Below are 10562 nucleotides of genomic sequence, written 5' to 3'. Positions count from 1 at the left end.
CCCAAAAAGGCTTAGTCATAAAGCGTGAATGCCATGTCCTGAACATCTAAGAATTACAATGATCCGTGGTGCTTCAGAGTCTAGGTTTAATCGTATGCTACATTGCTACCACAAGTCCAAAAATTTACTTCACATTCGAAAGTCGGGGGTTTTCGTGCAAGGAAAATTAATTCGGATTTTCTTACTTAAACATGCTTATAGGTCTTATTGCTACATTACATACAGAAGAACATGCCTGGCATCCACAAGAAAGAGAAAAAAAACCAGATTTGAGCAGAGGCTGTTAACATCATAACTAACTGTTAAACACTAGTAAATGTTTAACTGTCTGTACTGTACGGTGACTTCTCTGTCCTGCTCATTGCTTTTCTTCATTAACTCAGTGAATCTGACCTCTGCAAGACTAGCGGCCGAATGAACTGCAGCTGCTGCATGTTCGGCGCGCAGCAGCCTGAGCTGCAGCAGGACATGGTGCAAGTTCACACCAGCCAGCCTCACATTTGGATTTTGGAATTTCGCTTGCTTGTAAGCCTCACTTTTGGTGCTTGACAAAGAAGGCACTACCTTGTCCTCTCGTGCACAGAATGATGAAGGAGCAATGTATGGAGCAGTTTTCTGTCATAGATGCTGCAATAGTAAGTCTTTCATATGGGAATGCAGCCAAAAGTTCCAGTGCAACTTCCCTTCAAGTCATTTTCATTGGCTTCAGAGTACCTCTTAATTCACACAATCAATCTCAGAATCTCGTGTGGACTGAAATGACAGTGGAACTATTTCAGAAATTAATACAGCAGAACTTGGTTGTAATGATACTTTAGGAACTTCAGGAAGATCCAATGGATCGAAGCCACCACTCTCAGGATCACAATGTTCATCAGGAACTTGAGCAGGGGAAGAGTTCCACGATTCATCATGTCTGTTTTTCGGGAGAGGCAGTTTAGCTCCACCCACAAAAACTGGGTAGCGCAATTCTGTCAAGGAAGAGTAGATGATCAGCCAAGAGGAGAATCTTCACTGCAAAAACAGTGAAAGAGCATACACTAGTTACCAGCTAATGTTCTTGCATTTTAAAGAGTCACGGAACCAGATCGATCCCAATCTCATCCTCAGCAATTTCAGTTATCAGGAGGACGGGCATGGAGGGATAGCTGCTCAATTAGCTGCTATAATACATAAAACATTACCTCATCAGTAAAACCAAGGCACCAAAAACAGCTAAGCAGTCCTTACAAATGAGTTACACTAACTATAACAAATTAGACCTGCCTATTATATCAGTCTCGCATGAATTCCGTAGCTGCACAATCAATTGCTTTCCATTTTGAAAGCAAATAACACTTCTACCTGCTGCAATTCTGGCAAGTCAGCACGTCATAATGCAGCAGAACAGATGCTGGAAATGGCTTCTTTCATATCTAGGGTACACTCCCTAAACACTTGGGTAATATAAGACATTAAGAGGAAGAATCACTTAAATCTAACTCAGTAGCCAAAGCATTTTATCGTTATATCTGTGCTCCAGTCCCAAGCAGCAGTGAGCCGGACATTTGTTAATCTTTAGCAATAAAAGATATTGGTACCAGCAACATCCTTCCAAACTTTTACCCACTGGATAAAGTACCTTCTGAATTTCAGCCAATTGATACTTCAACATGTGGTCTTTACTTAAAATTTATTACTGGAACTACTCAGCAATCATACTGGTTCCAGTAAGAAACAAGGAAAGCACAGTGACCAAATATAATGTAAGAAACAGAGCCCTCTAACATAAACTAGCCTGACAACATTTGGAGTTTACTCTATTTCAGCTCTTCAATATGACACTTGACCTTTAACCTAGGGTTATCAGATCAAACCTAGAATTTTCATAAATGATCTGAATTGGTTTGATTTGCCATATGCCCCTCAAAATATGTAGCTAAGCAAGCCACATGGTAGGGTGTTATATGAATTTCACTTCTAAAATAAATCTCCATCTAATTGCTTGCTGACAGAAATTGAGAATAATAATGCATGCAAGAAAAATCTACCTTAGACCCCACTAAGCAGTCTGGACACCATCGGAAGCTCCAAGTCTCAATCCATAAATCTTTCACTGAGGAGTAAACTATGCAGATTCGCATTCTTCAGAGGAGTCCAACATATCACCCTTGTAAGCCATCAACAACTCTTCTACATCATCGTTGAATCTCGATACGAACTTATCCACGAACTCCGCCTCAGGCATGTCCAGAAACGTAAGAAAACTTGGTTTCTTCCTCAGTAACTTCTTTGAGTTCAAAATCTCAATGACCCTGTACCGAGGGATCGTTCTCTTCTCTAAGCTATAACATAGACACGACGATCGACGAACCAAAACTGTCTTCTCAAACCCCAAAACATTCGTGAAGAATTCGATTCCTAACTTCAACTTCTCCTCGGAAGATCTGGACAGAAATGGCGTCTTTTTAAACATCGTCAAGCACTCCTCCTGTGTAAAACCGAATCCCTGTAAAAACTCGATTTTCCTCTTAAAAGTATCGCGATTCATGCAACCAAAAGTCTGGAGTGCGTAAGCGAACATCCTTGAATCAACGGAGAAACCCATCTCCAAAACCCTTGAAATTCGGTCCATAAGCACAGATTCCCTCATGAGAAACAATGCCGGTTGCCTAACTAGAAGCATTGAGAGTTGAGACCCAACAATCCCATGGCTCTTCAACACGGAAATGTTAGGCAATAGCCTCGCTCCTGGTTCTTTCGACAGGACCCATTTGCATCGCGTCACAACCAGTCTCAAGCGTTTGTGATCATCATTAAGAGATAATAAATTCTTCAGAATCGTCATACAGGGAACCAATCTTCTATTCAAGCTAATGTTTAAGACATCGGCGTTCTTAGAAATGAATCGACCTAGATCAGACCCAGTGAAACCTACGTCTTGGAATAGCTGTAGCTTAGGTTTAAGGGTCTTCTCGATGTCTGCAAACAGGATTTGTGGGGATACCCGAACAGCATTTCGAACATGAACTTCCGAGAATCCCAACTGCCTGAGGAAGAGAATAACCGATTGGGGCTTTTTGGAGTCTTTCGTTCCCAATCTGCACTTAGAAGCTGAAAGTGCTCGAGTTTCAGACAATCCGAAGGTTTCGACCAGGTAATCGACGATGAACGGCTTTGAATCCGAGAGTTTGGCGGGAGGAGCGACTGAAGAAAAATAAGAAAATAACGATAAATTGGTAGTTACGGGAGGGACGCGATAGAAACTCGAACTCGAGAGGTCGGAGACGGGAAGAATAATTTGCATTCGGAATCGCGTTCCAGATAATCTGTCGACCTCGAATCGTCTACTCAAAAGCCGAAGCCCTAACGCTAAACCTGAAATAACCATTTCAGGAAAGATCAACCTTCGAGTATCATAGCAAGTAGTTAAACTTTTTGAGTAAAAGATCTGAAGATATAGAATGGATTAAATCAGAAAGAAACACGTTAGGGTTTGCGACTAGGGTAATCGAAACTCGAAATGCACAAAGGAAGAACTGGATCATGCTCCACCACTGACGACACAAGAGAGAAAGGTCGCTCATTATTTTAACAAAATAATTGGGGCCAACAAATACAAATACAAATACAAATACAGCGCGTGGTTTCCGTGCGCAGAGTGAGGGGTAAATTGGAACTTTTCAATTCTAAAATCGTTCTGATCTGTTTTCTAGCCTATCGGTAACCCACCGTCCGACAAGAACACTATGAATCGCCGTGAAACCCTACCGGATTCCGGTAATGGCTGGTAATCAACCAATCGAGCAGAGCCCCAGATAGATGGATAGATAGATCCATGAAATGAGACGTAAACGTAAATCTTCAACATGGCCAGCCAACCCCCAGTTTGGATCCATCGGTAAACCCGAATCCGTTCCACAACATATATAGAAGAACTGTAGGAAATTTTATCTATTAAAGCAAAATTAGTCTCCAATGCTCGCATGAATGACATGATTATGAGCTTACCTAGTGAATTAATTAAGCTAGAACTTATTGGGTTTGATCTATAACTCAGACCATCTACAAATCTAGCTACAGCAGTAGTAATTCTGCAAAGTCCAGCAGGAATCTTTAATCCCTCATCAAATTAATCCTGAAAAATAACCTTAGATTTCAAAGAAAGAGAACATATATAGACTCTCTGTGTATCTTCAAACAAGTCATAACTTGAATACAACCACAACACTTGCAAAATAAATATACATAGTTGAGAATCAAACAACCCACACACATATTCAATTATGATATACACACACACGACACACCCTAAACCTTAACAACAAAGAGAGAGAGATGGAAAACGAAGAAGAAGAAGAAGAAGAGAAAGAGAGGTTCATGCATGCACGTTACACAGGATGGGTAGGATGGGTACAACAGGAAGATGTTACAGCTTTTCCAATGACAGCCACAATGTTCTTCTTAACATCTCCTCTCTTGGGTTGCACAGAACCACCACCACCACCACCACCTCCGCCGCCGCCGCCGCCACCACCGCCACCAGCAGCAGCAGCAGTCCTCTGGCCCCGCTGGTCATAATATGAAATCCGAGCTGCCGGCGCGGGCCTCTGCAGGTTGCCTCCATTGTTCGCTTCATGATGATCAGTACTGCCGGAACCACTCGCATCCACCACACTCTGAGACATCTCTTTCACTCACAAGTAGTTCTTCGTTGAGAGAGATGACGGAATATGTTCATCATTACGTATATATAGGAGTTTATGATGAGAGAATGGAAAATTACATACACATATACACATATACATATATACATACATACATACATATATACACTATGGCCACGCCTAAAAACTTTTACACAATTTTTTATTTTTAAACTCCACCTGTTTTGGATGTCAAAAGGTCTTGGGGGAGAACAAATTGCTTCCTTAACGGAGAGGTGATTCCAGTCTCTCCGTTTAGGATATTTCTTGGTGTGTTCAGACATGGTGGTGTTTGTGCTCTCACCGTCAGAGCATGCCACGTGAATTCTATCAGCCCCAAATGCTCAAGACATGATTGACTCATTTTAATGAAAATCGGTTTTGTATTACTAAAATTGAGATTGCACATGGTATTTTGAGATATTTGAGATTCAACTAAATTCCATGGTAGGCATTGGAGGTACACCAAACAGATGCACCCAGGGGAGACCCACTAAAGGGCCGGGGGCATGGCTCCCTGGATTTTTAAATTATTTTATAATTCTTTTAATTTTTCACATTTTATATTAATTTTCTTATTTTTCAGTTTTTTTTTTTTTTTTTTTTCACATGTGAAATATCACTATTTGGCCTCTCTCAATATTGAGAATGGGAAGTTATGCACATCTAGGAGATCAGGTACTATTATTTATTTTTAATTTGTTAGTATTATAATAATTTTCAATTAAATAATTTAGACCATGATCAAGAGGAAAATAAATAAATATTCCAACTCTACCCAAATTTTTTTTATATATATATTGTTAAAAAGAAAGAAAAAAAAACAACCATTTCATAAAATGTAAAGAGACTTTCATCTCCTTTTGGACATATAGAAACTGTCACTACAAATTAACACCATCTAGAAGGACCCATGCATCTTTAATTTTTGAAGAATAAATTAAATCACTTTAATTGGATTTTCTAATGGATCTCTTTCATTACATTACAACATCTATGTATGAACATAGACTACAAATTAACGCCATTAATTACCTTGCATTCTCCTGTCTAAAATTACGAAAGTTTATGATCATCACAAAGGGATGGCGTGACGTGGCGTGGATGTGGAGTGACCTGAGTGAGCCGGATCTCTGTTCACACAGAAAAATACACCACAATAAACACTGACCACTTAATCAGAATAACTTCTTCCTCACGCCCAAGCCCAACCAATGATCTTCAAGTTGCACTTCCTCATCTCTCCGTACTATATACGCTATCACATCCATCTTGCCTAGAAGAGACAGATTTGAAGAAAAAAATAAAAGAATAAAAAAGTACTAAAAGACATGGAGAGAGTGCAGCACAATTGGACTTTGACAATGTTGGGAGATGGGGAAACGCTTTAATTCGGGTTCATCTCTCCGTCGAGGGAGCACAAAATGTTATCGGACGGCTTTCCAACTACAAAAATACAGTGGGACCCACATGTGAACTTCAGAAGCTGTTACTATTTAAAAATTAAAACGGTCACCAATGAAGCCTTTTCTTATGGTGTCTTCTCTGTGAAAAAGATGTGAAGTATCTTCTGAACCAGATCAGGATGCCAGCAATGGTTCTAGAAGAATTTTATTCCAAACTCCAGTATCCTGATTTATAGGAGCCAGCATCTTAGAAATAAATGACTGAGAAAGCCGGCCATTATTAAAGATAAGAGTACTATTTAATGGAGAATATGCAAGTGAAAGTAACCCAGGAAGAAAATGAAAATTGCTGAAATTACTGAATTTGGGGAAATTCTGCAACAATTCACCATTTGTATCTTGAAGCCCTTCGAAAACATTCCCGAACCTAAGAGCATTGGGCAGACTAAATGAAATGAAGACTGAAATTAAATACTTGAAAAATAAATAATGCAAAGAGCAAAATCTTGCTTCACTGTCTTACAAGTGCAACAGAAAAGGCTGAACACAAAATTGTTTGTCTGTACTTAACTGGTCAATGCAAGATGCTCTTGATCATGAAGATATTACAAAGTCTTTCTATTATACAAAATAGATTATAAATTCCACTGCATTTTGCCAAATCTTCATCACGCCAATGGTGAATCATTTGAAATCCTAATAGACTCAAAAAAAAAAAAATCCCTCAGTGGTCCAGAAAGGAGAAGAATAATTTTCTATTAAATGAAACTGCTTGATCCCAAGTGCTAAGAAGTCTGATACCAGAGTTTGAGGGTTCCCCAACCCTTGAAATTTTCTCCCACAAGTCTCATCAAGATGAGGTGCTGTTTTGTCAATTGGACCACATCGCAAGTCAAAACAGTCAGTAATTCCACATGTTTCATACAAGGTCATATGCTAGAAAATCCTCTAATGATAAATTCAACCTAGAGTCTTTCAACTGCAAAGCTAAACCATCTAATAGTCCATATATGACCAACTCTTCAGGGTGAGACCTGTCTTCAACAGTGAATACATGAGTGTTCCCATACACCTGAATAAGGCTGTGGCCAGGAATTTTCCTCACCTTTCTGGATTTCATGGTTGATCGAATTTTTGCTGCACCATCCCACTTCCCTTCTGCTGCATAGATATTAGCCATGGCCACATATGAGACTGCAGCTTCAGGCTGTAGCTCAAAAAGATGGCTGGCCACAAACTCACCAATATGTATGTCATGATGAATATTGCAAGCACCAAGCAGAGTACCCCATATGCCACAATCAGGTCTAATTGGCATCTTTAGTATGAAATCTAATGCTTCTTTGAGCTTCCCTGCTCGACCAAGTAGATCTGCCATGCAGGCATAGTGTTCTAATCCAGGGCTTATTTTATATACCTCGGTCATTAAATTGAAATACTTCCACCCTTTCTCAAGGAAACCTGCATGAGTACAGGCTTGTAGAACAGCCAGAAATGTTATGTGGTTTGGTTTCAAACCCAACTTCATCATCTGACAGAAAAAACTCAAAGCTTCTGTGGATTTTCCATTCAGAGCATGCCCAGCAATCATAGTTGTCCAAGTGATTACCGTTCTCTGAGGCATGATTTGAAAAATATCATGTGCATCTTCCATGCTTCCACTCTTTGCATACATGTCTATCAATGCATTACAAACTACTATATTCCCTCTTAACCCTTTTGAAGTGGCATACAAATTAATCCATCTTCCAGTCTCAAGAGCTCCTGTTTGGCCACAAGCGGACGCCAGAGCAACCACTGTGACCAAATCAGGCTTCTCGCCTGCTGCTTCCATGTCATAAAACAATGACAGTGCCTCATCCAGATTCCCTTTCTCAGCATATCCACTGATCATAGCTGTCCATGAAACACAAGTTCTATCATCCATAGTATTAAATAAATAACGTGCTGAATTAATATTGCCACACTTGGAATACATCGAAATGAAAGTGTTAATCACAGTGACATCCAGATCACAACCTGTTTGGATTGCACAAGAATGAAATGTCATGCCTGTTAAAAGTGCTTCAGGTTGCATAAATGATGAAAGCAAGCTAACATAAGTGCTCACATCAGGCTTCACCCCATTTTGGCGCATCAATTGGTAGTAACCAATTGCCTCAGCAGATTCTTCAAGGTGTGCACAACCAGAAATCATTGAATTCCATGAAACTACGGTCTTCATATCCAATGATATGCCATTAAACACCCCCTCTGCCGAGCCCAAATCATTGCACTTAGCATATGCAGAAATCAAAGTGTTAGCAACCGAAACATCATCACTGATACCAAGTTGAATCCCAAAACAATGTACAACTCTTGTCACATTCAAATTTGTGGTGTTGGAACTCAACTGAGTCAAGGCTATGAGTGTAATGGAGTCTGGCCTAAATCCCATCAGCCGCATCTGGAATAGAAGGTTTGAAACTTTGCCCAAGTCGCCTGACTGGGCAAAACCCATAATCATCGCATTCCAAGAAGCAACATCCTTCTCAGGCATTTCCTCGAACAAGTAGTAAGCAGAATCTAATAAACCACATTTTATGTACATATTCACCATGGCTGACTGGACGAATATATCAGACCAAAAAGAAGATTTCACTACATGGGCGTGAATGATTTCGGAGTAATTGAGGTTCGAGAGCTTCGCACAAGCTTTTACTACAAAAGGGAATGTCAGATTATCGGGTTCTAAACCTGATTGTTTCATTTGGCGAAAGAGAAGAAGGGCTTTGTAGCTCAAACCTTCGTCTACTGTTGATCTGATGTTGGAGTTCCATAGTGCAACGGCCGACGAATTTGAAAAACTGAAGCTTTTGGTAATAGAGGACCTGATCATTTCTCAACTGAAACATTTAAATTCAACCGTTGGATCTTTTCTCAACCCTCTTAACCCAGAAAAATTAGAGAAAAGACCAAACATATCAGACCAATGCTTTCAGGTTTCCGCAATATATCACCTGCCACACGTGTTCAGGATGTTGGGCAGAGACTAAAATCCATAGACAAATTCAAGGCTTGCAGAAGTTCATTTAAGAGAGAAGCTTACTCGTCACGTATGTGGCAGAGTTTTCATTTAACGATCTCATACGCATCTATGAAGATCAATCTATCTCCATGACCACGTGAACACCACAGGATCCAAGTTGAACCATAGTTTTTGAGCTAAAAGTGTCATAAGCTTTTATCTCTATTTTCTTTTAAAACCCTTTTTGAGGTGGTTTGTTGTGGGTGACAGAACAAAACATGTGAAATGGCTTCAAATATTGGTCGTGAATCATGTGAAGTGTAACAGAAGCACCTCATCCTCCATTAAACGAAACCCATTGGGCCATTTTGTTCACATATATAATGACATCTTCCGCTAACAAATTTTCACTTGAGCTTCCACTTCAGTTTTCTGGAACTTGGGTAGTTGGCAGAAGACGAAGAAGAAGAAGGTCAAGAACAGAACATGAAGAAGTTCATCTCCTCCTTTCCAGCCTATGTAATACTTCTTGTTGCAATCATCCTCCTTTTCCTTCCTACAATCAGTAGAAGTATCCGAATGGCTACTCCTGGTAAGGTCCAACTCTAGATTAATTTATTTGTGTAGATTATCAATTTGCTTCATCCATTAACAAGTACTGCTTCCATGTCTATGTTTCTTGCAGATATTCCAGTTAGCTTGAATGCTAAAGGAAGCACTGGTACTGAAACCCCCAAGGATGGGTTGAAGGAAGAACATGGAACAGAGATGTTCCCAATGGGGGGTTCAAACTTGCCGGACTGTTCTCATGCTTGTGGGCCATGCACTCCATGCAAGAGGGTGATGGTCAGCTTCAAATGTTCAATTGCAGAGTCTTGCCCAATTGTCTATAGATGTATGTGCAAAGGGAAATACTATCATGTTCCTTCAAACTGATTTATAACAAATGGGTTGCTGTTATTATCATTATTCATGAGCAGTGCTTGGAGTTTCAACTCCGAAACATTATGCTTTAAGAGAATTTTGAGTCATGTACATAGTAGAATGAGGGTAGGGAAGTGAAATTAATTTTTGTATTTGAGTATTTGAGTATTTGATGAATCTAAGGAGTTATTGCGTAGTTGAACCGTTTGATAGAGGTCTGAGTCTTCATCACATTTAGTCATTTACTTCATGTGTGTTTCATAAATGATCGACAAATGCGAACCCTACCAACTGACATGAAGTTGATGCCCACCTGGGTCACCCAATTGTATCAAACTGGGCATTTAAGGAGCCAGCTTCGCTCACAGATTTCTTCAGGTCCACCTCTCTACGCTACATGGGTCATGGCTTCAGTAAAGGGAACCAGATCAGGACTATTTATTGCTACAAGCACTGCTATTTTGAACCATTGCCTCCTTATAATCACTAACATTACAGAACATCAATGAGACCTACCTCTTGGTTTGACGGGCTACTTTA

General features: G+C 40.0%; 3 protein-coding genes across 7 annotated transcripts; 1 reads left to right on the top strand and 2 right to left on the bottom strand.

Annotated features, from left to right (window-relative positions):
- Positions 1–11: 11 nt before the first annotated feature.
- Positions 12–3546, bottom strand: LOC149009210 (Mitochondrial transcription termination factor family protein). 5 transcript variants are annotated; one of them, XM_089161070.1, is made up of 3 exons: positions 1263–3546; positions 1049–1160; positions 12–971 (listed from the first exon to the last, which is right to left on the bottom strand). In XM_089161070.1, the coding sequence occupies exon 1, from the start codon at positions 3368–3370 to the stop codon at positions 2108–2110; it is 1263 nt and encodes a 420-aa protein (XP_089017196.1). In that variant the 5' UTR covers positions 3371–3546; the 3' UTR covers positions 12–971; positions 1049–1160; positions 1263–2107. The 5 variants fall into 5 exon arrangements, with proteins under 5 accessions (XP_089017196.1, XP_089017195.1, XP_089017197.1 ...); XM_089161069.1 differs by having other exon boundaries at positions 1049–1344; positions 2031–3546; XM_089161071.1 differs by having other exon boundaries at positions 1049–1163; positions 2031–3546.
- A 3110-nt stretch (positions 3547–6656) lies between these two features.
- LOC149009209 (pentatricopeptide repeat-containing protein At4g19191, mitochondrial-like) lies at positions 6657–9591 on the bottom strand. The gene is given in 2 exon segments (XM_089162231.1): positions 6657–8891; positions 8893–9591. Coding segments are annotated over 2 exon segments (1974 nt in total). The 5' UTR covers positions 8986–9591; the 3' UTR covers positions 6657–7010.
- LOC149009208 (uncharacterized) lies at positions 9510–10493 on the top strand. Its single transcript, XM_089162236.1, has 2 exons — positions 9510–9690; positions 9784–10493. Exons 1-2 carry the CDS (start codon positions 9585–9587, stop codon positions 10032–10034), a joined length of 357 nt encoding a protein of 118 aa, XP_089018362.1. The 5' UTR covers positions 9510–9584; the 3' UTR covers positions 10035–10493.
- Positions 10494–10562: the final 69 nt, after the last annotated feature.

Source organism: Hakea prostrata, chromosome 7, assembly GCF_041222555.1.
Source record: "Hakea prostrata isolate BN-2017 chromosome 7, UWA_Hpros_2, whole genome shotgun sequence".
In the NCBI taxonomy this organism is placed as follows: domain Eukaryota; kingdom Viridiplantae; phylum Streptophyta; class Magnoliopsida; order Proteales; family Proteaceae; genus Hakea; species Hakea prostrata.
The sequence above is the reverse complement of the archived record's forward strand: the minus strand, read 5'-3'. Positions and strand labels throughout refer to the sequence as shown.